General features: G+C 36.5%; 4 protein-coding genes across 13 annotated transcripts in view; 3 read left to right on the top strand and 1 right to left on the bottom strand.

The window, feature by feature from the left end:
• Positions 1-5,169, top strand: part of LOC119547215 — a 44,382-nt gene extending 39,213 nt beyond the window's left edge. For 4 of the 8 annotated variants that reach the window (XM_037853971.1, XM_037853966.1, XM_037853965.1 and 1 more), the window contains 4 exons: positions 1,613-1,750; positions 2,698-3,325; positions 3,450-4,082; positions 4,772-5,169. In XM_037853971.1, coding sequence (XP_037709899.1) covers positions 1,613-1,750; positions 2,698-3,325; positions 3,450-4,082; positions 4,772-4,926 — 1,554 coding nt within the window. In that variant the 3' untranslated portion in view covers positions 4,927-5,169. Of the gene's footprint in view, positions 1-1,612; positions 1,751-2,697; positions 3,326-3,449; positions 4,083-4,620 lie in introns of all 8 variants that reach the window. The other 4 variants (XM_037853970.1, XM_037853968.1, XM_037853973.1 and 1 more) reach the window with 2 other exon arrangements.
• A 909-nt stretch (positions 5,170-6,078) lies between these two features.
• On the top strand, positions 6,079-7,420 carry LOC119548398. Its single transcript, XM_037855626.1, has 2 exons — positions 6,079-6,693; positions 6,995-7,420. The coding sequence occupies exons 1-2, from the start codon at positions 6,190-6,192 to the stop codon at positions 7,205-7,207; spliced, it is 717 nt and encodes a 238-aa protein (XP_037711554.1). The 5' UTR covers positions 6,079-6,189; the 3' UTR covers positions 7,208-7,420.
• A 14-nt stretch (positions 7,421-7,434) lies between these two features.
• LOC119548399 (coiled-coil domain-containing protein 43) lies at positions 7,435-9,139 on the bottom strand. The gene is made up of 3 exons (XM_037855627.1): positions 8,861-9,139; positions 8,580-8,801; positions 7,435-7,826 (listed from the first exon to the last, which is right to left on the bottom strand). Exons 1-3 carry the CDS (start codon positions 9,020-9,022, stop codon positions 7,584-7,586), a joined length of 627 nt encoding a protein of 208 aa, XP_037711555.1. The 5' UTR covers positions 9,023-9,139; the 3' UTR covers positions 7,435-7,583.
• Positions 9,140-9,449: 310 nt separating this feature from the next.
• LOC119548440 (homeotic protein female sterile) overlaps positions 9,450-27,838 on the top strand; it is a 95,261-nt gene continuing 76,872 nt past the window's right edge. For 2 of the 3 annotated variants that reach the window (XM_037855700.1, XM_037855698.1), the window contains exon 1: positions 22,060-23,357. The gene's annotated coding sequence lies outside the window, so the exon portion shown is untranslated. Of the gene's footprint in view, positions 10,067-22,059; positions 23,358-27,838 lie in introns of those variants that run through there. The other variant, XM_037855699.1, reaches the window with a different exon arrangement.

Here is a 27,838-nt window from a genome sequence, read left to right as displayed (position 1 = left end):
ATAAAACGACAGTAGCAACAATGGAATTTGTTCATAAAACTCATAAATAACAATAATAAATAATAACAGGCAAGCCAACAAGCCGATTAATATCGACCTTGAGCACATTATTTGCTCACAAAACGTAAAACGGAAATTGGGAAAATATTTAGCCATCAAATGTGGGCTGGCACATATGTATGATGAAAGAGTGAGGTCAGAGTTTGGGCAGGAAAGTAAAGGTCAAAAAGAGTGGGCAAAATATTTAAATCCATAATCTACTAGGTTTTTAAAATAAATGGAAAAGGTTGTTCAATTAAACCCAAAATAATACATGGGGATAAAGATTAAAATGTTAGGTATATTAGGCAACACCAAACTCATTTTCAAACGCCCAGTTTTATTTATAAAAAAGTTGTATTTAAAGACTTTACTAAGCGATCTACACAAGAAATTTGACATAATTTCTGGGATTCAACCCAGAATACCATAAATATTTTAATATGATGTATTTCTTGCTTGTCACCACCCACACAGCACTTATGTTTGTAGGACACCCAAGAGAGTTTCGATTTTTGATCTTTGATCGTGGCACAAACAAATCCCCTAAATCATTCATCAAACGATGAAGAATCGGTTTGCTTCTTGTAATATTCCATGTTCCATCTGCTGCCGCTACGATTTATCATAAAAAACGATCTGAAAAACACTGCCCCCTAGAACTTTAAGAACTTAATTATGTTTGCCATTAGAAGAGGAGAGATGGAACCAATGGATGAAATAAATAAGGAAAGAAAGGGGCAAACTTACAGGGGCCGCATAACTTGGCTAATTGCCACACGCGGTTGCTACCAGTGCCTCGGCCTCAGCTTCTTGATTTTTTCCTGCTTCTGGGACTGCTGACATATTTGCCTAATGGCCTCGCATAGTTCTTGGCCATAAGCGAGCGACAAAAACGATGAATCGGTGGCAAAGTTAAAGTTTAGCTCATAAACAAGGGCTACAAGCAGAAAAAAATTGGTTCAATAAAAAGTTCAGCTTGCTAAAAAGTTTGCGGTTCCTATGGGGAAAGTAGAGTAGAGAATAGAGTTGGGGGAGCGGAGATGAGACCTTCTGGCCTAATGACTTTTAACCGAGTTGCAAAATGCAAAAGGAAGAAGGCCATGTAATAGACCAAAGTAAAGGGCTGACACTTAATTGGTGCATTATTCAGCAAAAGTTGTTAGAAAGGAAGTTGGTGCTGAACATTCTCTTAGTAATTTATTTAACTTAGTAAAGAACCTTTAAAATGTATATTTTATATGTATTTCAAATGGATTTATACCAAAGATTTACCCTAAAAAGCATCAAAACAAATCACATAATATTATATACCTATCTGTCCTATCTTAAATTAATTGTTTTAGCTTACCACAGTCATAAGCCATATATCAATCCATCTAAACCGTAGACCCCTTTCCCACCCAACAAAACAATCTCCTCTCGACCTCACACAATTGTAAACCATTCTCTCAGCGCCCCACTGAGTGTGACCCGGGTAAATCTTTTTGTTTTACATCAGCGGAAAAACGTTTACATAACCTTTAACTTGATTGTCTAACGATTTGCATTGTCTTCTGCGGTTTCGCTCCAGGTCAAACTTGTGGACGTGGAGAAGGTGGAGTGGCTGAATCGGCGCTCCTACAGCGCCATTGGACTGCTACTGGGTCGCGAGGGTCGCGTTCTCCTACGCTGCGATGATGGCCTCGAGGACTGGTTCGAGCTGCTGGAGGTGAGTGGCCATGAAATGGATAATTAGTAGAACATGCATACCTAGCCTAAAATTAGTCAAGAACTACCATTAACTGAAAAACTAATCGTTCATTACGTGATCTCCTGGGAACCAAATGTTATGTGCTTTTTCATAATAGAACTCAAGATCTTCAAGAAATCTAATATATTATATTTCTATTAAGTATTTGATGTGTAATTAGAGGAACTTCCATTTCTAACTCAAAATAAGCCAAGAATTTTCATTTACTGAGATACTATTAGTTGGCTTAGGAACAAAATGTTTGGTACTTCTTAATAGAAGTTAAGATCTCCAAGATATCTAAAATATGATACTCTTATCAAGCATTTTTAGTGTAGTTAGTAGAATTAGCATCCCTAACTTAAAATTAGCCAAGAATGTTCATTAACTAATTGTAGGTTCCGAAGAGTTCACTTATTCTGGAAAATAAATGTTTGCTTCTTCATAACAAAACTTAGGATCTCCATGAAATCTATTATATGATACTCTTATTAAGCATTTGATGTGTAATTAGTAGAATTCGCATCCCTAACTGAATACTAGCCAAGAATTTTCATTAACTGAAAAACTATTAGTTGGTTCCAAAGAGTTCCCTTATCCTAGGGACCAAATGTTTTCTACTTCATGTTAAAACTTAAGATCTCCAAAAAATTTTAAATATGTTATTATTATCAAACATTTGATGTGTAATTAGTAGAACATGCATACCTAGCTTCAAACTCGCCCAGAATTATCTTTAACTGAAAAACTTATTAGTTGTTTCCGAAGACTTCACTTATCTTGGAAACCAAGTGTTTGCTACTTTATAGTAGGACTTAAGATCCCCAAGAAATCTTAGGCTGTTTTGGTATCAAACATTTGATGTGTGATTTTTAAAAATTTATATATTTTATTTAATACTTATTTTTTCTATAACTCAAACTTAGGAATGCACAATGACTTCCAAGGAGCGACGACGAGCCCTGAAGATAGCCCAAGGACCCAGATCCCGAGCCTCATTGGCTGCCCCTGTGTCGCACGCCTCGCTGCAGTTCCAGCACTTTGGACTGGGAGGCACTTACTCGAGTGCCCTGGATGATTGGCTGATGACCAATGGAACTGGTGGTCTGGGCCGTCACAAAATTGGAGCTGGCAGCCTCAACGGCTATGCCGGAGCCAATCCCTTCCTCTTCTCCGATTCGGTACCGGATCTGAGTGCTCTGAACAACGAGAACCACAATCACCACTTGAGCGGCATCAGCACGAACCACTCGACGCCGCAGAAGATCCCGCACCACAGCAATGCGAATCTCAGTCGTTATTCCAATGGCTATGTCTCGGCCCAGAATAGTTTCACCCAGGCTGGGGCTCTCTATGGATCGCCTAGGAGGATCTTTATCAATAGCAGCTTTGGCTCCAACCAGGTGGTAGATGAGGAGACCGAGGAGGCGGAAGTGCAGCTGAGAAGACCTAGACTTTTCCGTGGAGTAAGCGCTACTCCGGATAATGGCAACGAACTGGACCGGGATTGGCTGTATAGGAAGCCAAGGGCGCCCACTGATATGAGGCACTCAGGTGGGTTATCTTATATAAATAGAACAGGTGGTAGACGATGCAGTAATACAGAAACGAAGGCTACATCGTTTATAGCCAGATATACTTTAAATATTTTAATTTATTATTGATTCCCTTTTTCCAGTCCAACCCATGTTACCCACTGGTGGAGGCAGCAATGTCGGCCTGGCCAAAACCGAGCTGGACTGTTCGGCCCATGATAGTGGCCTAGACACGCCCCCCTCCACGCACCGCCCCTCGAGTTATCGGGAGGCGAGCAGGGACAGCACCGAGACAAATGGTAGTTCCTCGAGGGGAACTCTACTGAACAACTCCTCGCCAGGTGGAAGTTTTCGGGCCAAGAAGTTGAGCAGCCAGGTCACAAATCTCAATCAGTTGAATTCCCTACATGGTTCGAGATATTCGGTGCAGGATCAGCGCATCCTGAAGATGCGCAACAACGAGGAGGATCGCTGTGCCTCGATCAAAATGGCCAATCGCCTCAATCAGAATCAAGAGCAGGCCAACTACGATCCCAACCAGAATCGGTACTATAAGAACGGAAATGCCACGCCACCCACTTCACTGACGCCACAGCATACGCCGCAGCACAAGCTGATGATGATGCACCACGGCAATGGCAATGGCAACATGGGAACCCTGAATGGCAACACCAATGGATCGGATCGGATGAACGGATCGGCCATATTCCGAGAGCGATACCAACATCCTGCCTTGGCAGCCATTATCAACGAAGCTCAGGGTCTTAAGTTCCGAGGTAGGTTTGAGGATCCATACGGTTTTGCTTGCATTACTCATCGTTCATCTGGCATGGTTATGGGATGGCTTTAAGATCATTTGGGTTTCGGAAATTTTGGTTTTGGAATGCTTAAGTCTATAAAGTACGACACACATTTTTAGTATAATTTTTTTTTTAAGTTTTTATTATAATTATTTAAGTTTTGATTATATGATTCAAAATTTTATTATTTGATTTGTCCGATTACATAATTCTTTTTTATCCAGAAACATTTTTTTACTTTAACTTTATTTTAAGAAATTCATTAATCATTTTATGGATGTTAAAAATATATTAAATACATTTTAAATAAGGGTACATATTTAGTAAATGGAAGTATTTTTACTTGTTCTTTTAGACAACATCTGAATATTTGTTTAAAAACTTAAAATTGTATTATTTTTTAAATAAATCATCGTCCCATCTTATCACTCATCTTTCATTAAAATCATTTTTTATAACCCATGTTATAATATACATTTTTACTATTTTACTTTTGCATGTTATCAATTTAAAGAAGAATCTGAAAATATGTGGTAAAACTCCCAAAAACCAAATTGTGCATGTTACACAAAGACTCGGGCAGACAGGCTCCATAGTGCATGACCAGATCGGAAATTATGTCGGCCAAAAGATGTTGATAAAGAGACCCTTTCCCCAACTTGTAGAACGCGCCTATTCGGACAGTCAGCAGCGTCGCCTCAACAACAACAATGGACCGACCCCCCAACCAGCCTCGCCCCTCGCCCAGCGCCGGAATAATGTTGGACTCGGATCAGGAGTCGGTTCGGGGGCTATCTATGGCACGCCCACGCGTGTATAGCGCCTAAAGGTCTAAGAATAATCCAAATCGATGGAGCATTGAATACTCCCCACTAGTTTAAAATGATATAAGCCGTAAATTAGTCAACTTGATGGAAAGTTTGGAAATTATTTGCATAGAAAATACTTCAACGAAGGTAGAAAATAATAATTAAATCATAATTATGTAGTAGTACTCTTAGTGTGTGTGCTCCAATGTCCAGCTTTATGTAAATGTTTAAATAAAATATACATTAGAAAACAATTTTAATTGGTATTTGATTAAAATACACTTAAACGATTTTGAATTTAAGTGGGAAATAAATGCATATTTCAAGTATATGGAAAATAAATATATATGGTTTTAATATTTCGGATTAAATTAGTAATGGTGGTAAGTATACCATTAAAATTAATGAGGTTCAAATCTTTTATTTTTGAAATATAAGATTTCTATCTATCTGCAAGATTATAACAATTAAAACTATGTGGTCAGCACAGAAATAAAAGAAAGCATTAGCACTATTTTTTCGGATATGCATAATAAATAGGTATTTAAATTTATTTTTTGAATAATAAGAAAATTTGAATAAGAAAAATGATTTTAAAAATCAAAACCCTTTTAAGAGCATTAAAAAACAATGTTCTTAGGGGCATAAAAGAGTTTAATAATGTCCAACTGATTGCAGAAGTTAACTTAAATTAAATAAATTGTGGTTTATGTCCTCTTAACTCCAAAGTAACTTCATTTTCTATAGTTAAGGAAGAAAAACCAATTGGAATGTTTAGATACCTACACAATTTATTCGGACTCTCAACCCTGAAGTAACAACTGTTGATTAGACATAAATAAACTGCTCAATTTCGGAAAAAAATGCATAACGAATTTGAGCTTTGACCTAGTTTTGACCAGGTCCGAAAAGGTAGAGATCAAGCTCATAGGCGCCAAAGCTTCGAGGATGTGTTGCAGGATTCCTATCCAGTATGTGCTTTATAAGCTTATTTTCGCAAAACTTGCCCGAATCGCCTTATAAAAGATGCAACACTGTAAAGCTCTGCAGCGCGAAAGCTTCGACAGCCAGAGAGAGGACGAGCTGCAACCCTCGCAGGATAAATCAGGGAGACCCCCTTGTGCGGGTTATGGAATGGGCTTTTCGGAGTCAACAATAAAATTTTCAGTCAGCTTTGAGACGCAGCAGCCACAGCAGCAGCAGCAGCAACTGCTGCAGGTTTTCAGCGGTCGGTCCAACCAGGAACATCAGGGATAGAGAATTTTCCCAACAGGATGCGGAGTCGCACGGAACTGGTGACCACCACTTTCGAGGAGAGCGACGAGGACGACTTCAGTCCGGACGATGATTCCGACTCCGAGGAGGACTGGCGGCCCACCAAGAAGCGTCCGTCCAAGCCATCTGGCTCCGATGGCGGCAGGAAGCGGAAATCGGCGGCCGCCACCGCCTCGAAGGCCAAGCGCCGCATGGCCAAGGTGAGCGACGAGGAGTCCGACGAGGAGGATGACCTAGAAACGGATCCCAGCGACGACGACTTCGACTTTCCCTCGGCCAGCACATCAAAGAGGCCCCAGAGTCTGCCGCCCAAGAAGCAATTTGTTAAGTTAAATCAACTGGATTTGCTGGTTAAGAAGTCAGATCTCTTGGAAAACGACTGGCTGAAGAACAATCGCTTGTGTCTGTGGCGTAAGGATGAGCAAACGAATCTGCTCCAGAAGTATCTGCGGGTGAAGTCGCCTGCCGAAGAGGAGGAACTGCTCTTCACCTCCAGTTCGGTGGTAAGTCAGAGATTCCTATAACAATGGCTGTCACATAACGAAATTTTTGATGCAACGTATGCTAACAATAACAATAATATTGATTATGCAAAATTCTATAAGCTTATTCTACATATTTTTTAAAGAATTGCTTCTGGCGTGTTAACAATTAATATAATACATTAAATATAATCCAATATTATATTATAAGGTTATAAAACCATTACAATTTAAAATTCTGTTTACAATTTTTAAATATTTTCTGTGACATCCTTAAATGTTTCAAAATTATAATGAGAAACTAATATGTTTGTTCTTCTAGTACTCCAGTTGGGACGACCAGCAGACAAACGACTTCATAGAGGTCAAAGTCAACTGTTTGGATCCCAACAACAGACGGATTAAACTACACGATCTCGAGGGGCTTAAGAAAATCTCCGAGGAACTACAATCAGAGAGGGAAAAAACCCCAATATCGGACAAAGAAGACGCTTCAGAAGCGGAAGAAGAGAAGCCAGACGATGCTGATTCTTAAATCACTATTAAATATACACGAAACTAACATTTTCTTTAGCAATTAAAACTAGTTGGCCAAGTTAGCGTTAAACAAACAATTTCCTTATAACAACAGCATGTGAAGACACTTTAAATTTAATTTAGTAAATTAAAGGAGCCTGAGACAACCAGAAAATCAAAAGTCAAAACATTTGAAAAATATACATTTTAAAGCTTGGTGTTTCAATTGTAATACGCAAAACATTGTTGACAGTTTTTCAATTTTATTTCGCTTCAATGCAAATATTGTATATATTCGCATATTGTATATATTCGCATACAAGCGAAATGTGCTTTACAAACTTTTATAAATCGGTTTTTTAGACAGAAACTAATAATTTTGAACTTGGGCACAGCTATCGACGCCTCTCGCCTTTGACGGTTTTGCGCTTCTCCTTCTTTTCCTCTCGCAACTGCTTTTGCTTTTCGCGATCATCCTTGTCCTTTTGCTTCTTGGCCGCACTGTCCATTCGGGCCTGCTCTCGCTTTTCCTTGGCCAAGGCCTGGACATCGGATTTGTTGGTGTTTTTCGAAAGGATCCCGCTTTCATCATCGCTTTCATCCTCGGAGTCGTCTTCGTCCTGGTTCACAACAGCAGTCTGTGGGTTGATAGGATGTTATATATTGTTATTAACAGGTTTCTGGATATATTTATTGGATTAGTTTAAATTAGCCAAATTGATAGAAATTAATCAATCGAACTAATACAACTAAATGTCTTGGGTAATATCAAAAACTCACAAAGTATGTTACATCTTGTTAGCAGGTATCTTGATATGGATTCATTTAAATTAGCCAAACTGATAGTAATTATTCAATCGAGCTAAGAAAACTAAATGACTTGAGTAGAATGTAACAATTACTCAAAAAAGAAACCAGAAGTAATTGAATCTATTATGCTAAAGTGACAATAAATAAGACACTGATTGAAAAACTGGCATTGAAATCAACAAAATGCTGTCAAAACCGGAAATTTTGGGATCTTCGGGATAGTAAAATAGAGCTATGCGAATTAGTTGTGCAGCTTACTGTCCAAACCGGATAGGTTGGGATTTATGGTTAGTAACCAAAGAATACTCGGTAAGGATAAGGATCTACTCTTCCGTGGTTGCATATAAAGTGGTGTCGATTTAGGAAAGAGTTTTTGGAAGAAAGAAGTGAGCTGAGCTGCTTGATTAAAACCGGACAGAATGGGATTTATGGTAGAGTAACCAGAGAATACTGTACGAGGATCTGGTTTTCTATGTCCGTGGATGATTATAACCACAGTAAACTAGCAATTAAATAAATAGTATATTTATGATTAAAATGCTGTGAAAACCGGATAGTTTGGGATTTTTTGGGATAGTAACCTGGGAGTATTGGGCGAGGATCTGCTGCTTGATGCGGCGCTCCTCCTCCGTGTATTCACGCTCTTTGTTAACGGTGGGTAGCAGCTTCTGTTGCTCCAGCAACTTGGCCAACTGGGCATTTACGTCGATGTCGAGGCCCTTTTTCGGTGGATCATCGGCGCTGGGATGACTTTGGAGCCATTTTTGGAGAATGGTGGCCACCAGTTCGTCGATGTTGGCGGACTGCAAGGTGGAGATAAGTTTAATTTTACAAGTGGCTCTATTTCTAGCCCAATACTTACCCCTGTTTCGCTGAGAATTCCCTCGAGAGCCTCGGTTTTCTCCTCTGTGGTTTCATCGCCCTCCAGAATGCCAACAATATACGAGCCGAAAACGTTCTCGTCGGTGTTCAGTTTTCGCAGCTGCTCATTTAGCCAGCTCTGGAACTCCTCGCTGGCACTCATGGCTTCTTCAGACTTCAGGTTTTAAGTTTATATATCATATATGGAGGGTTTAACTTGCGTTATAAACGGGCAGTGACAAATCAGCCGCAAAAGGCAACAAAAATGGTAGAGCATGTGGCGCAGTGTTGGTAAGTGGCGGTGGAAAAACAGCTGTGGACCTAGAGCTGCCAACTGATTAGAAAAAGAATGTTTAACATATTATTTAGCTTTTTTAAAAACTAAGAAATCTTTTTTTTTAAAGTTTCATTTTATTTATCCGTGCTTTATGGGTTTTTCACTTTTATTTATTAACAACTTTCAAGAAAATTCGCTGCTGGCAACACTCTGGCTGTTTAAAAGTGTTAGGCAACTGGTACATATGACTAAACAGCTGATTGCCTAGTGTTGATAAATCCCGTGCACCTTTTAGTTGTTTGCCGACCTTAAAAAATCTTTACGCTGCTTAAATCTTTATAAACAAATTGTTTGCTTGTTTGTCAGTCCTAATAACTTTCTTCGTTGGCCTGCCAGTTATAAACGTGTTATAATAATAAAGTTTCAGTACCAAACGACCAAACCAAAATGGTGTATTTAATATTATAAACAAATTGTTTGTTTCTTGTGACCGAAGTATCTTGTATTTTTACGGTTTTGTGCGTACTCAAAGTTACTTTTTTGTGCCTCTGTGTTGGTGTCTTCGTTTTCTGATAACTCACTTCGCAGCATAATTACAACAACAACAACACCGTCACGCGTCTGTGACACCTGCGTCGCTGTCGCCAAAGTTGTTGTTTCTGTCGTCGCCTTCGGCTTTTGTTTATTTGTTGTTGCGTCTCGTCGGCAGACGCGTTATAAACAAAAAAGAAAATACCAAACGAAGGAAAGCACATAGATACACACACACACACACGCAAGTGCCGTTGGCAACAAGTGGAATATATACAAACAAATTTCATACACCTCTATGTTTGTGTGTGATTACAACGTCGAAGAAATCCCTTAAAAAATTAGAAACTCTTGAAGGCGAAAATGCAGTTTCCATTTCGTTAAAGATTAAAGTTTGAGGTGAGAATTGCATTTCGTTATGAAAAATATATTTTCCAGGTCTGCTGTTGTACATTTCAAGGATTGTCAAACAAGACTGATTTTAATTGGAGAACATAAACTAGGTTTAGTTGTATCAAAGATCATAAAAAAGTCTATATTATCTTTGCTTGTATTTATTATTTATAAAAAATACTTATCATGATTGTGTTTTTTATTATACCAACTGTGACTAGTGGGTAAATCTATTTTATTGCGAAATAAAGATGTGTTTATACTTTTAATAGTTTATAACTATTGTATTATATTTTTGTGTCGTATTGTATTGTAAATGTATTTTAATTTTTTTGACGTGAAAAAATTATAAACATAACAAAAAGATTTTATAATTATATTTTTTTAATTATAATATATGTGTTGCTAGCAAAAAATTAGTTATTTTTTTAAAATCAGTTTTATCATTTTACAATTTTTTTAAGAATAACAATGTTTTTTTCAACAAATTAATTATTATAACAAAATTTTGAAAGGTGTATGTTTTATAAAATTGAAAAACAAGAAAAAGACATTTTAAGCAAGCCATAAGAAAAAGCCATTCTCTGTTATCATAAAAAATACAAATTTTTTTAAAATATAATTTGTTCATCCAATGATTGAATATGCTTGGAGCATTTATGGAAGACACTGTCAATTTGGCCTGGGATAATCGCAGCATACTGATACCCCACCGACAACCTTACCACACCTTATAGCACTTAAATCCTTCGTTTATAGAAATGTGGCCCGAACCCGTGTTGTGTTGACTGTTTTTTAATTTAACGGGCCACAACGTTGCAGGGATTGTTCATCAGCTTGTAAATGCGAGTGTTTTACACTTTCCAATCTGTGTGCATATTCATATGAGCTCCTCTGCGACCGCCCGTGTGTCTGTTTGCTTGTGTATGCTTAATAAAGGCCATTAAAATTAAGTAATTGACGCAAGCAGCGAGCAGACGACAACCGGTAGGGGGGTCGAAAAGGGGGAGGCGGTGTTAACTGATTCAGCGGCAACGGAAAGGTAAAAACCGGAAAATGAAAAACACGAAAGAACGAAGAATGTTCCTTCCTTAAATTTGTATAAAGTTTTATTTCCTCTCTTTGCTACCTTTCTACGGTTCTCTCTTTTTGTCTCACTGCAGAATTCGTCATTAAATTGGAGACCCATTTAAATTTCAGCGAGCTCATAAAATTCACACGTTTCATTGCTTACGCTTTGCAGCCAAGCACTGTGGGATAGGGTAACAATTTTGCCTTTGAAACATATTTTTATACGGTTTCCTAGACTTTCTAATTGTATGAACCTAAATAAATGTACCTCCTAACTAAACCAACATACTGTTAAAAATAGTTTTTATTTACATCTATATTAATGTCACTATCGCAATATCTTGTAATAATCTTCAGAAACATAATTTTTCTTTTGATCATTTTTTGGGAATTATGTTTTTATGTCCTTACGGAAATCAAAAATATTTTTTTTTATCTTTTCTTATTGTTTTTTAGGGGTTCACTAATTTTATTTCAATTTTGCCATCGCTTACTTTTTAAATTCCCCGCCATTATTTTTCCATTATATATGTAAGTTACATATAAAAATTCCTTTTAATTAAACATAACAGAAAAATTTTTAATTTCATATGATTACAACCGACATTATTATTCTTGTAAATCTTTTTAAAGATAACAGTATGTAAAATCAAAAATTTACCTTGATCTCTGCTAGAAAAACTTATCCGCTTTGAATTCCCATTTTAAACAGTGTTTACCAAAAAGTCTAGAAGCTATCAAGGTAAATAAATGAAGGTTAAAATTTCTTTAAAAAATATTTTGGGTGCTAAGTTTAGTATGGTCTTTTAAAAATTCAAAAATTATTGTGTTTTAACAATTTTTATAAAAAATCTTTTCTTCTTTTAAATTTCCTCACCCCACTGTGCGTATTCCATCATATTAGTGCCTCGAGTTTTAAAGGCTCCTCTTAACTGCCATTTGGTAGTGGGCACGCCCTCGCCCATAAAGATTTTCTTATTCGCTGGTTTTCCTGGCCTTTTATGGTGGAATTCGCTTGATGGTTGCCGCTGATTCCGGCCAAAATCTTAGCTCAAATTGTGGGAAAGCAGCAAATTGATTTCCATACCATAAACTCAAGCTTGCGGCCGAGCAATCAAATGGAAAACGCAACAAGTCAAAAGCAGAAATAAAACAATTTGGATGTAGGGGAGTGGTGTTATGTGTGTATCGCTATAAGGGGGACTGCACTTCACATAACAAAATCAATTCAACAACGGGTGGGTGGGCTTTTCGAGGATGCCACGGGGAGCTTATCCTGTAAAGTACTTTCCATTCTTGTTGCTGGTGGAATTTTCCTGGACCACCGACAGCGAAAGCGAGAGCTAATTCTAGATGGGGTGGTGATGGGCGCTTTGTGGGGAATACGACTGAGGTCTCTATAATACCACTGAATATTTAGTTGCCTCTGATTTCATGCTGAGTGGATTTAAAACATATGCTCACTTCTTGCTTTTCCAAACGGAATTTCATATATTATCTTTAGATTATATTGAGAGATCATATGAAACAATAATAGAACCAAAGCATCTTATACAGAGGTCGGATCAGATTACAATGACATTATGTCTTTTATTTGTTTGAGCACTGTTCTATGCTGCAAGTGTGCCGGCAGAGCCCAAGCAGAGCTTAAAATGATCAAAAGATAACAAAAATGTAAAAAAAACAAGAAAGAACGCTATAGTCGAGTGCCTCGACTATCAGATACCCGTTACTCAGCTAAAGGGACCAAAGGGAAATGGAAATAAGCAAGCAGCAAAGCAAGACTGAAATGCGCCACCTACCGGCGGTAGACAGATTTAAGCGTTATGGGCGTTATGGTGGGCGTGGCAAATTTTTTTTTTAGTCAATCGATAGGTATTGACGAGACCGATACAGTTCAGTTAAAATTTTGTATCTAGCATGAAAATTGTGGGCGCCACAGGCTTGGGCGGTTTGTGGGCGTTAGAGTGGGCGTGGCATATTCGCGTATCAAAATTGCGCTGCGTACAAAGCTACGGAATCTAAATCTGAAACCGTAATTCTATATCTTTGATAGTTTCCGAGATATCCACGTTCATATTTACGATTTTTTGAAGTTTGGGGGCGGTTTGTGGGCGATAAAGTGGGCGTGGCAAACTTTTTTTTAAGTCAATCGATAGGTATTGATGAGAACAATACATTTCAGTTAAAATTTTTATTCTAGCATCAAAACTCTAGGAGCCACAGTTTTGGGCGGTTTGTGGGCGTAAAAGTGGGCGTGGCACTCTACTGAAACAAACTTGCGCTGCGTAAGAAGCTCAGGAATCTGCACGCCAAATCTCAATAGCCTAGCTCTCATAGTTTCCAAGATCTCAGCGTTCATCCGGACAGACAGACGGACAGACGGACAGAGGGACAGACGGACAGACGGACATGGCTAGATCGACTCGGCTAGTGATCCTGATCAAGAATATATATACTTTATGGGGTCGGAAACGCTTCCTTCTGCCTGTTACATACTTTCCGACGAATCTAGTATACCCTTTTACTCTACGAGTAACGGGTATAATGATATACATTTATTTTCTTCTCTCTTATATGATATTATTTATATATTCTGAAATTGGAAATAAATTGCTTATGATAAGTGCATTGTAAAAATCTTTATATCTCTTACATTGCTAATATTAACTAAAAAATAAAGATTTTAAAGTTTTTGGGTATGCACGTTGCAGTTTGTAAATATTCTAACTCACACCTATTTAATGCGAGTAAAAATTCTAAGTTAATTCTTGGGTTAAAATCATCATAAGTGATTTAATATGAAGAAAGTCATATGTATATATAATCTCAAATCAATATTGCCCTAAAATTGTTCTTAGCAAAAAAAATTTAGCTGTTGTCATAATAATTATAATAGAGATCATAAATATATTATAAATATAAAACCTACGTTCAAGGCAGTAATTATTTTATTATTACCTATTGTTTGTAGAATAGTTAATTGTAATGGGGTGATGAAGGCCTTCTGTTATTTTCTTGAAACTCCCTCGAAATATTCAATTTTACTGTGCCAGGGCAAGGGTTCTGCAATTTCACTGGGGATGCGAAGTAGCTCCCTGGATTCCCGAACTCAAGCCATTTGCCCTGGAGGACAACATCGCCCGGCACTCAGTAATGTGATTGAAAAGGCTTCTTCGGTTGGCTGCCAGTTGGAGACCAGGCGGCACCATGGGCGGTTGATGGATTCCATTCAGAGGGCCTCGTATCCACTTAACTATTTCGATGGATTGGGGAGTGTTGTTTTTGCTGCCGCTGACATTTTCATTTTGCTACAGTTGGCTACAGTTTTTCCTGCTGTCGCTTTTCTTGTGCTGTATCATTGCCATGTCGTTGACAAATTGTTTAGACGAACGGAAGAGGAGTACGGGTTTGAGATGGTCTGATGGGGGGATAGGGGTTGGAGGACCTGGGATCCTGCCCTAAAATGTGTGTCAATAAATGTGTGTTAAAAATACCGTTAGGCAGTTGGGTCATGGTGATATATAGGGTCCCAAGAAGCGACTCCTGTTGCGCCCAACAATCTCAGGCGGTGGTCCCCCCCAACAACTGGGATATTCTCTCCTTCCGAGTCTGCAACACAACATATGTACAAAGCTGCTCGCAAACAATTTTCAATTAAGCGCACAATCACGATAAATAAATCTCATTGTGCAAAAAGCCAGTTTCATCTACACAAGCTAAGCTTAACTTGGATTTTCTCCCGATGTACAGCAATTTTCTGCGGTTTTTCATGCCATTACCAGGGGGCGGAGGAGGGGATTTTCCATGGGCGGTGGGCGGTGGGCGGCGTTGCAATAAAACTCCACCCAGGTAGCGACTTCATTGCAATCTTCACAAGCTTTTCCTCCAGCGTGGCTAACACGCTTTTGCTTCTAGCTGATGGCTAATGCTCTTCGCACAAGCGGGTTAGTCGGTTTCATCCGAGCTGGGAGTAGGTAACCCATGAATCATACAGTTAATTAAGGGGTTATGGTGTGAATTCACATAAATTAATTATATATTGCGAAGCGCTTGGCCAAAGGCTCTGGTTAAACATTGTTTGCCAATTTGAAACAAAGGGTGATAGCAATTAAATTAAGGCAATGAATGGGTATTTTAATTATGAGGGAAAGTATCATTAAAAAATAAAAGAAAAAAACATTGAATCACCAAAAGATAAAGTTAAGTATTCATGCTCAAAGTATATTTCGATCATAGGAAATACTTGTCCAACTTACATATTAAATCATGATGAGTTATTGTAAACCATAATTTTAAATTAATTAATTTTTCTAAAAATTGTTTATCCATTTTTCCTGATTTAAAGGTTGTATGGCAAGTATTATTTTGGCAATCCCTATGAGTGAATTCCGAATTCGCATTGTCTTAGCCCACTTCCTTTTCTTGTTTATGTTTCATTTCCTTGCCATAAATTCTGCGGTTAAAGAGCCAAGAATGGAGGGAAATTGAGAGCAGCAGAGTGGTAGTGAGCACTATGTTTTTATAATGTTGATATATGTGCTTGGATAGCAATTTACGGCGGGCACGACAAATATTCATCTAAGCAGGATATTTTTTTAAGAACTTGCTGCGTGTGGTCAAACTAAATACATGGGTACATACCCAAATGAGCTGATAAGTATAAATAAAGATAATAAAATGCAGGCAAATTCAATCAAGCGAAATTTAACAAGATTTCAGTGAAGCGGCGGCTGCTTCTTGCCATCTAATGGATAGGAGAAGCTGCTCATCCCCGGCCACAAATTAAGCAAAACTTTATACACCCCCTCCAGATCCTCATATATACGAAGCTCCCCTATCAAAAAAAGCAGTCGAGAGGCAAACTTGATTTCGCAGGAGGAACATTTCGTATAAAGTAAATAATAAATCAGCGCCGAGACGATATATATGAAAATGAAAGAAGTGTACATAATGCAGAGATTCACACACATGCTTATAGGGATTGAGATGCTGAAAAGAATCTCCTAAAACCTACCCATAGAAGATTTAGTGGCTGCGTCTTCTGGCTTTCGTTGCTTAGGTAGCTCAAAAGGAAGTAAACAGGATTTGAGCTTTACCAGGAATCTTTTCTTTTTTTTTTTGTTTTGGCTTTTTTGTGTGTCGTGTTTGTTGTGTCTTTAACCTCTCGGACATTAGGTACAAAATAGTTTGATATTTGGGATCTTCCTCTGGCTTTCGCTAAGGTCTTTGCTTTGCCTTCGCTGGTATTTACTTAAGGAAATTCGATATATTTAAATATGTATATTATTTTATGGGGTCTTTTCTGCTGCTGTTGGCGCTCCTCGCCCGGGGGTTCTCTTAATAAATTCTGTGAATTTTAATAAATGATAAGACTCGTGTAATTTGAAGACATTGTACATAATTTCTGTCGTCTTTTTTCCAATGGCTATGTGTGAGAAAATTTTAGAAGATTGGTTTGAATATTTATGCGAACGTTAATGTATATTGTTTTCGTTTTGTATACAAGAGTCAGTCACTTGATGCCCCCACTTCGGAGAATTTTGTTGGTACTAATATGGGTTTATAAAGGGGTTTCACATTTGGTAAATTTTAGGTTGCATTGAAGGGTAAACAAATATACTTTATTTGTGATTGATTCATTAGCTAAAGAAGTTACAAAAATAAATGTCATAGTAAATGAACACATTTTTTCAATCCGACTTAAATATTTACTTTTTTATGCTTTTACTTTGCCATTTTAGCCCATTTTGAATGGGTAATTTAATTTCATAAATACGAAAAAAGATGCCAATTTCCATAGGGGTTTCATGCCGCATTCGATCAATTATTCATTAAAATGCACTTTGGACTCGGTTTTTATGGGCATTTCCTATTTACACTTATCGTGTTGTTTTCGGTTTCCATTTCGACGCTTATTTGCCAGCTTTCCATGCTTTTCTGCACAAGTGAGCAATTATTTGTGCAACATAATTAAAATTTTATTAATTCATAAACAAATGCGCAGAGAGCGTACACAACTGGGAGCCGAAGAGGAAGGACTCGACATTGCAGCTGCCTTTCAGCACTTCATCAACGCCAAATGTTGCTGTTGCTGCTGTTGTTGCTGCTGCTGCATCATTCATAAAAAATGCCATAAATGCAGACACAGCAACAACACCAGCACGTAGAGTAGCCACCTCACCTCTTCAGGTGCGAATTTCACACTCAACCCTCCTCCTTGCCACCCACCTTTCAACTCACCTTGTCAATTTTACATGTAGAGCACGTGTCGCCGCCCGTGCTCAGATGTTGCTGTTGCACTTGCCGCTGCAGGTTGCAGGTTGCAGGTTGTAGGTTGCTGCTGGCAATGGGAATTTCTTCCTCAACTCTAATTAAAGAGCTCTTCAGGAGACCTCCTTGAACCTGCAACACCATCTAAAATGAGTAACAGCCATATAGAAACTTTTAATTTGATACTATATACGAACTCCGGGCGAAATACTTGTAAAGCTAAAAATAGAGAAAACAAGAAAAAGTGCACAATAAAATCGTGTCTTTTCTATCTTTCACGGTTGCAACACCTGTCGAATTGTGGGCATCAGCATAAAATAGAATCAAAATAAAACAGAGTCGGAGGGAACATATATATAGATATGTTAAATATAAAGAGAGCACTCACAGAAAAAAGCAAACACCGCAAATACGAGGTAGAAGAAATGCACAATGCACAATATTAAACAAACAGCACGAACAAAATATTAACAAAATATATTTCTGGAAGATGGGTCAGAACAACAAAAAAAGGAAACTAAAACTAAACTAAAACTTAGACAAATAGGAATTTATGCAAATAGAAACCGATTAAATATTTACTCAATACAAAATTTAATGTTCTGTCAGAACAAATTTGAAACGCTTGTTAAAAACAATCGAAAAAATAAATAACAAAGATTTATAATAATAAACAACATTTTGCAGATAACTATTTATACTTATTTATATGACATCCTATCACAGTGGCGGATTCAGAATTGAGGGGACATAAAAAGATGTGTTGAGTAGAGTAGAGTACATAAATTTATTTATTTACGCCCATGTCCTAGCACTATTACTTTAGCCTATTATATGATATAATTTTTTATAGAATTATGATAATAAACTTTTAAATATTCTACTCTATTTTTGCATTTAAAACTTTTTGATAAGTTGTTATCCAAAGCTTATCAATTATTATACATTTTTCTTTATAGTTTTAATCTTACAGAATATGTAGAAAAAATTGTAAACCAAACTAAAATAAACTCAAATTTTAAATATTAATCTGTTGTTATCCTTTTAATAACTATCATTACTTTTTTTATATATTTTTTAACCCTTTTTTAAATATACACAGCTCGTTTTAATATTTTATACATTTATTTATATTTTTTTAAATAACAATTCATTTTTAGACATTTCCTTCACAGTCCAAATGGGGTATAAACACCATGAAAAAGTCCATTCAATGTTTTCCGCAAACAAATCCAAGGCAAAGGCCCTGGCAAACAAACAATCAAAAAATAGAAACACAATCATTTTCGCACGAAGTTTGGCCAAACGCCTTCGTTTTTGGGTACCCGGCTTTGATTTTAATTTCTGTTGGTCTAGCGTGGCAAAATGAAGAGGGGTCGGGGGGATTTTGGGGGGTCAGAAAAACCCAAAACAGTAGGCGGCTGAGGGGGATCGTCTGCACACTGAAATTTATGGCGTCACGTTGGCAACTACTGGTTTTGATTTTTATTTTTAGAGTTTGCCTTATGCCGCGCTCTAACAATTCGCGGCTTCATCGCCGGCTTTATAATTGCTTTTTCAAATTCACTTTTTGGGCTGCTTACATTTTTTCCTAGCCATTTGGCTCAGGTAAAAGTGAGCTCAAATTTAGAGCCAAACTGTGGGTAAGATTCAGCAAAGTTATAAAGAAAATTCGTCAGAGGATCAGTTCAAGTAGCTGGGTGGTCATCAAGTGTCAAATGTTTTTCCTCTATCATTATTATTTTGAGTCATTTTGTATCTAATTGTTGGCCACATTAACGAAAAAAAAAGCCAACGTAGACATAAAGAAGAGGCAAACTTAAGGTTTTTAAACAGTCAGCAGTTAAAGTACTTCTTCATGTAGCTGGCAGTTTGGCAACTGCTGGTGTTGTTGGCCATTATGTGCATAAAATTATCAACAACATTAGGAGGGCCCGCCAAACACAAAATGTACAATTGTCATGCATAATTACGGCTCGGAAAAATCCAAAGAAAACCTCAAGTGTTGACAAAAAAAGAGTTAACGGCAGAAGCTCAGAAGGGTTTTTTCGAGGGGGCACATTCAGGGAAGAATCTTAAATTGGCTTGGCAAGTTCTTGGCGGGAATCTACGTACATACTTGGCTTTATTTCTAGAACGTTGGAGCTAGGGAATGGACAAAAAATCTTATAATGATGTCATTGGCAAGGGCAGTTAACTCCAGTTTTCAGTTCTGGCAGCATTTTGTTCATTAAGAAATTAGAAATACAAGTAGGTGTATGTGATAAAGCAGTATCTTAAAGGTAATAAGAAAATAACTGCTTACTTAAAATTAAGATAACAAATACTTGAATTACTTTACTTTAATCCTTATCAAGTTGAGTCAAAATATCTATGTTAACTTATCTAAAATGATCATTGCTGTATGACTTTTATAAATAAATAATAATAAATAAATAATAAGAAAGTTTCTGTTCCTGTTATCACTATTTTTTTCGAGCTTTGACTATATTATATTCTAAAAGCCAATTTGTTAATCGAATTTTAAGAATTTTTTATATAACCAAGATAAATATTTATTGAACTAACAGAGAGAATCTTATTAAAAATATAATATTTATACAGAAAGCAACATCTTTGTGATGGTTTAAAAAATGTTGAGTGTGATAAAGTATTCGGAAATGAATTAAAATATATCTAAATAAATAAATAAATATCTAAATTCCATTAATATGATTCCTTAATTGACTAAAAAATTATATTATTAAAGATACATATGTCAAGCGAAATGAACTAAAATATATCTAAATTCTTAATTGACTAGAAAATTAAAACATTAAAGTTATATATGTCCAGCGGGATTCATACTGTACTAATCTCTTATTTGATCAAGCCTACTTGGGCGGTAAAAGTAAATTTTATAAAATAAAACTAAGTCACCAGAATCAACAAAAATTGCCATAAAAAGTAGCTAAGTAGCTGCAATATATATACGTCGTTCGTGCAGATATACGTAGTCGGCAGTCCCAGAGCTATCTATATAGGTATTTGTGTAGGAACAGCTCTCTAGCAGTGGCTGATATTGAAATTGAAGGCGACAAGCGTCGTAGACGAGGTTCCGCAGAGAGCTTTTCCATCTTTTTCTGTTTATTTTTGTGCTTAATTTTATTTTGCGTTTTGCCCCGGCTACAAAGCTACAACTGAGCGGGCACAAATGGCTCTTTTCCGCAGCTCTGGGTCTCTTCTTTCTGCTGAGCCCCCAAACACAACATGTGTTTCGTCATCAAAATGTTGTGTTTCTTGTGTTGCTTAAATGAATTTTTACAAAAAAAAATACAAATTTTTATTAGAATTTAATATGTTAGTGCAGTACGCACACATATAAGACTTTTCTAGCCCTCTAAATGCAAGGTATCAACTTGAAAATCAATTTCATTTTTTGATTTCCTGCTGGGAATCATCCAATTATAAATATGAACTTTCAAAAAACTTCAAATTGATGATATCGAAACCGCTAAAATAGGAATTACCTACAATTGAAAAAAATTACCATGCCGCCAAAACCATCCCACAAGTACTTCTCAATATAAAAATGTATTTTTATAATATTTACACCTCAAATATGCACTAATATGCTATCATTGTATGACCTATGTACCTATTGCAACTGTCTTTATTAACCTTTAACCTTTATTTTTATGTGTTTAAAAAAAGGAGTAATAAACGAATAAAATAAAATCTTAATCTATACATCTCCAAGATATATTGTTATGTTACTGTATTTAAAGTAAAAATTCTGGAATTCTTTTCAATAGTCTCAGAAAGATTTAAAGAAAACCCCCTTTTTTTCAAACCAAATCGATTCATTCCTGTTTTCCAAGCAGAATAGCCACCGACAAATGTGTTTTAGTTATCTAATAACCGCAAATAATAATCAAATTCTTGTTAAGCCAAATTTACAATAAAAAACATAAAATCAAAAAATAGTATTGTTTTTGATAAAGCTTTCAGTTTTACATTTTTACTTTTATTATATATAATAATTTAGTAAATAAATAAATAAAATTTTATACAAATCAAAATTTCAAATTAAGAGGATTTTAATTTGAAAACGTAAAAGGGGTTTTCCCTTCCCATAGGAAATGTTATTGGAATTCAGTCGAAAACCCTTTTTTGCGACATGTTTTGCTTATCAAATATTTTAAAATAGTAGAACAGCACTAAAAAAAAACTGCACTACAAAAGTATCTGATAATTTCAAACCTTGTTTTCAAATATTCGAAAACTGGGTTCGTTCTGTGCTTTTATTTTCGCCAAGCCGCCATTAAAAAACAAAGTCGCTTTTGGCTTTGCCGTTGTGTTTGTTTGTGTTTTGTGTGTGGTGGGGAGCCAAGCGAAAATGCCGGCACTTGGGAGAGCGGCGAGAGCGCCAAAGAGAGTGGCCAGCGGGCACGGGGCCCAGCCAGCCGTCCCGTTCTAATGGGGCCGCCCCCGTTCGGCGGTGCGAAGAGGCCAGCAATAGAGCGAGGCGAACGTCTCCCATCTTGACACTTGACACAGGGCGAAGAGAGAGCTAAGAGAGTGGCCCAAAGAGAGCGCGAGCACGTCACACAGCTGGTGGATATGGATATGCGTATCCGTGAGATGCATTTCAGTTCGAGTTTGTATTTCGTTTGGTGAGGTTCACACTGTTCGCTGCCGTTCGTTTTTGTCCACTGTCGACGTGTCTCTCTCTCTCGCTCTCTCCTGCCCGTGTCTCTCTTCGCCGTGCGTGTCTGCCCCGACTTTATTTACCTTTTAACTCACGTTTCACACAGAATAAAGATCAACTGAAAGTTATAGTCGTACAAAAGTGCGTTGAAAACGTAGAAAACGCAGAAAACGAAGAGGAAAAGTTGGCGCAGCCCAAAAAGAAAGAATCAAAAGAAGCAAAGCAAAGTGCGCGTGTGTGTTTACGTGTGCGTGCGTGTGTGTGAGTGCGTGTCTTTCGTCGCTCCCTTTGCAAAAAATTAAAAAGTATCTTTCAGATACACGACAATTATCGAAGAAGAAAAAACTACATAAATCTCATAATCAGCTTAGGTTTTCCCGTTCTTTTTTTGTTGTTAACAATTAGGGGTTTGGTAAAATTTTCCTCGTTTCGTTGCGGAATTTTTGTGTGGCGTTCCACTGCCGAAACGTTCCCCACTCTCTTTCGCGCTCGCTGGCTCTCTCTTTTCGTTTTTTTTTTCGCTCTCGTGTCGCCTTGCCGCTTTCGGGTTTCATAATTTTGTCGCTTTTCGCTTGCGTATCTTTATTTATATTTTTGTTCCGTTTCCATTGCGTTTCGCTCAGTGTGAATTTTAATTGCCCACTTTTTGGAAAATTGAAAATACAAAGATCTCCACCACCACACGCAATATTAATAGTTTTACATCCTCTCCTCTCGCCCAAAAAAAAAAAAAACAGTTTCTCCGACAAAATACTATATGATTTCCCCAAGATCTTGGTGTATATATTTTGTGCAAAATAAATACAAATACAAATAAAAAACCATAAATAAAATCAAGCTAGCCTTGGCAAAATCATTGAAAAATATTTTTAAAAAATACATAAAAAAAGAGAAGATAAAAACCAAATCGATTTAAAGATATATTTATATACACACAACGGTTTCACTTTGCAAAGTTGTATACAAAGTAAAAAAAAGTAATATAAAAAGAAAACAAGAAAGCGATTTACAGTTAACCACGCAAATTATTCAATTGTTTGGCCACACGCTGCCTCACGGTCTTCAAAGTAAATAATACACGAGAAAAAAGTGCAAATCAATGTGCAAAATCAAATTATGTATTTAATAATTATCACACATAATGCCGCCTAACAAACTAAGCAAACATGGATTAACGCATTTATTGTAGATTGTTATCTATGGGATTGAAGTCGACGAAAAAGGTTTGATCAACAGTTTGCAACGTAAATCAGTAACTAAAAGGTACTATTGATATTTGATCTAATACTTAAGATTTATTTTAAGAAATTTAGTAACTCAGAGGGCTTTAAAAATAAAACGCACATAAAACAAACAGAGAAAATACAAAGTAAAGAGCTATTTTTAGATTTATATTTTGAAGATATTTGTAAAAAATTGAGTTGTAGCAATATGTTTTTTAATCAAACTACTAAATCTCAAAAGTATTTGATTTATAGGTTCCAAAACTGGAACACAAATATTAAAAGATACTCAAAAGAATTAAACCAAATGCTAGACGATAAAGTTCTCAAAGTAGTCAAACTCTGCTTAGAAAAAATTGAAAAACTCGATTTGTAGTTTAAAGGAATGTCAACTATTTTTTAATCAATCTACTAAATTTTAAAGATTTTTTGTTCAATAATTTTTAAAATTGGAACACAAATATTAAGAGATACTCAAAAGAGTGGAACCAAATCCTAGACGATAAAGTTCTCAAAGTAGTCAAACTCTGCTTATTAAAAATTGAATAAATCAATCTAAAAATCTGTTGAAATAACATTACTCAACGTATTTCTTGTTTCTTTGCTGACTCATTGCGATTATTTCCTTGGATGTCCCATCCATTGTCCATTCGAGTTTCCCAACATTTCGTCATGATCGCCTTTTGCAAGGGAACTTATCAGAACTCCGGTTCGAACAGTTGATGGCTGATAGAAGCAGTAATCTAAGAGCCCAGAAGTATGGAGGTGCGGGCAAACACAGTCCGTCGGTCGAGGGAGGCCTACCTATTACATAAGAAATCGTGAGTCGAGTCGCGCTGCTCGGTTCAGTTAGAATTCTTTTGCTAATACCCGAGCAAACATTGTAAACTGCCTCGGTGTTTGTCATTCATTCTCGGTCGGTGCGATCTCTCGGCGGCAAACAAACCCCAAAAACTCTGTACCCCAAACCGAAAACCGAATCCCATAAGAAATACCATATCATATCACCGGGGAGCTGAGAAAACCGACTGAAAATCGGCTCACACGAATCGAAAAGGTTTATTTTTTGCTCCTACTCTTTTTATCGTTCGTGGTTCTTAACTCTTGCTCGCTCTTTAGCGCTACATATGTACGTATCTCACAGATACATTTGTGTTGGGGGTTTTTTATCAGCGCCAAAAGTGCCCGAGTTTTGCATATGATATTGAAATATTTATTTTGAGAACATTTTATTTATACCGTCAATGAAAAATCTCAGCTATTTTTACTAATCACTCTCTTACAAGCGAGAAGAGCGAGCTCTTAGAACATTTTGCGACGTATTTCGGTTTGATTTAATTAGTTTATTGTTGCTAGACTTGGTGTTTTTTGTGTTTAGCTATTAACTGGCTGTCGGCAAATTGGTTTTTTTTTCTGTGTTTTTGGGACAGGTTAAACCAGTTTGCCTGTTTGGCGGTTCTACACAAAAATTACAAAAAATAAACAGCGAACACCTCAAACATGCCACATTATCTCATAGTTTTTGCTTCGTGCGTTCTTTCATTTTCGGATTGTATATGCTTTTTTTTCGGGGGCCTTTCAAGCTAATCTTTACCGCTCATAATTTAATAAAGTATGAGGAAGAATAACTAACAAAATGCTGCGCTTAGGCTTATCGCCGATGCCCCAACCGCTCACAAAAACCAAAACCAAAACCATTGGAGAACCACACACACACGCTGGTCGTAAAGCGGCGATTAGATAATGGCATTTTAAATGATGTCTCTACTGTACAGTAGAGTCGCGAAACCGAAACACACATGAGCAGTGACCAACCAACAATGGAAATGGACTTTGTTTTGAAAACTGAAAACGGCTGATAAGACAGCCCTGGGCCCACAGAGACAGAGAGAGTATCTGAGAAACCGGGAGAGAAATGGAGAAGAACGCGTATAGAGCGAAATACATACAGAAATTAAAATAAATTTTAGTAGATTAGGCAGAGAACTAGACCTTTAGCGGAACAGGGCATGGCAAATGTATTCCTAATAGCTTTGAAATTGATTGTAATATTATAAATTGGGACCTGGAAAATAATGATACGCTAAGGTAGATTCGGTCGTGTTATAATGATTAAAGGATAAGGTTAAGTATAGAGTGACTGAGATCTTTAATAGTTGTCATTTTAACAGAAAACTAAGTTTGGGTAAGCTAAAAAAAATTATTTTTATTATTATTATTACATTTTTAAAAAGTTCAACAATAAAAAAAAATTTCATTGGATCTAAACATGATATAGTTTACATTAGTTCTGGAAAAACCTCCTTACTATTTCGAATAGTGTTTCTTATCAGTTTGTATTCTTATAAAACACGGATATGATGATTGCATATGTGCTACTGTTGATATATCACTAACCTTAGCGTCAATGTCCTCGAAACCTTGAGGGTTGTCTCCAATTCTCCACTTCTCCGATTCCGGATCCGATTCTCCCATTCTCTGGGGGAAAACTCCGAGTCGCACGTTTTTGGACTTACGTTTTTCTCGCGCCCAAGTTGCTGTGAAGCGTAAATGAATTTGTCCCTTTGAAGTTTTCCATGTTAATTGGGAAATTAAGCTTGACCAGAGCTCGCATTTGGATGCATTCGTTCTCTTCACTTGAAATCGTCGTCGTGTATATAAGACATTTTTTATTCCACTTGGAGTCGCTGTTGTCCCTCCGTTTTTTTGTGTTTTGTTTTGTATGTGTTGCACATGATTCTTGTTGGCCGGGACTACGTTTATAATTACGTTAACTTCAATTACTGCTTACGTACAATATCAGACCAATTTTTGTTGCTTTCCAGGTAAACTGGTTTCTGTACGCCTCATTTTGTCTTTTATCGTAGTTTTTTCTGTATTTTTTGTGTCTGTACGTACTGCTGCACGAGTTTTGCTATAATTTTAATTTCTTTTTGAAGTCTTGCGAAAATGTGTTGAAGGTCTCTTAACTGCTATTTAAATAGTAGTTAAAAAATTGTTGCCATCTTGAAATTCTTGGGAATCAAACTCATTACAGTTGGCTACGCATGGTTTATAAGGTTGGAAGCCAAAACATTTTTTAAAGGGTTTTATTGATCTTCATAAAATAGTTTTTCTTTTTGCAAAATATATAAAAAATTAATAAAAATATATTGTAATTTTAACTAAGGATTAAATTATGCGCTTCAGCTCTTTTTTTATTCAGAATATCTCGATTCACAAAAGTTTCTTTGGAGATCCAAAAAATGTTTAATGGGTTTAATTGATCTTAATGATGTATTTTTTGTTTAGTTACGAATAAAAATGTAATATAAATATATTGTTATTTTAACTGTAGGTTATATTTTATGATTTAGTTTTTTTTCTTATTCCGAATTTCTTGATCAACTAACTATGGAATCTTTTAATTATATATACATTTTTTTTGTTCAGTTCCCCACAACCTTCTTTATATAAATTTTGTTAAAATTGTAACTACCGGTTAAATTTTAAGTATTAGCTCTTCTTTCCTGTTCAGCATTTCTAAATCTTTGAGTTCTATTTATATTTCGTTTTGTCCCAATTCCCAAAATCTCTTTTATATGAATAAATTTTAATTGTAATTTTAACCGAGGGTTAAATTTAAAGTTTTAGATTTAAAGTATTTTTCCTTGCTTCGCATTTCTTAATCAACTGAAGTATCTTTGAATTCTACTTATAATTCGATTCTGGGAATTCCCAAGATCTCTTTCATATGGAAAAATGTTACTGGTATTTTTAACTGAAGGTTAAATTTAAGGTTTTAGTTTTTTCCTTTCTCAGCATTTCTCGATCATCTAAAGTATCTTTGCATTCTATGACTAACTCGTTTCCTGGAACTCGCCCAATTCTTCTAAACATGGAAGTGCGATTGACATAGCTGGATATTTTGATATTTGGTTCCCTATTTCCTCCACACATCCACTTATCCACATTGTTGCGTTTTTTATGTGGTTTCGCTTGCGCTTTTTGTGTGCTTTATTTTGATTTTGATTTGTTTGTTGTGTTGCTTCGCGGACTGCTCCTCTTGGGGCGTTTGCCGCATTTGAATTTCATTTTTAGATTTCAATTTATTTTCGGCGTAGTTTATGCCAATTTGGTTTTTGGGTGCGATTTCTTTAATATTATGTATGCCATATATTGTTCCCCCGCTTCAGGGTGTTGGTGTGGCATATCAGTGTGTTTGTGAGTGCTTCTTCAAACGAATTTGATTTGATACTCATTTTTCTGTGCACCGCTGGTATTTGTTGTATAATAGGTTAACCGACCAACAAAAAAAACCCACAAAATTGCAAGCGCTTGCGGAAATTCTCGAACCGTACTGTACTTGACCGAAAAAAACGTGATTATTATATGGTTCTTTCTATCTGTGATTTCTTTTTTTGTCATGTGCCTGGTTTTAGTCACAGTCGAAATACTGAAAATACTGTGCGGCGGTCCCTTTTTAAAAGCATATTAACTAATTGACGTCTGTGTTTATCTATAAGCAAAAAAAACGGAATA

Source organism: Drosophila subpulchrella, chromosome 2L (genome assembly GCF_014743375.2).
Source record: "Drosophila subpulchrella strain 33 F10 #4 breed RU33 chromosome 2L, RU_Dsub_v1.1 Primary Assembly, whole genome shotgun sequence".
Classification (NCBI taxonomy): Eukaryota; Metazoa; Arthropoda; class Insecta; order Diptera; family Drosophilidae; genus Drosophila; species Drosophila subpulchrella.
The sequence above is the reverse complement of the archived record's forward strand: the minus strand, read 5'-3'. Positions and strand labels throughout refer to the sequence as shown.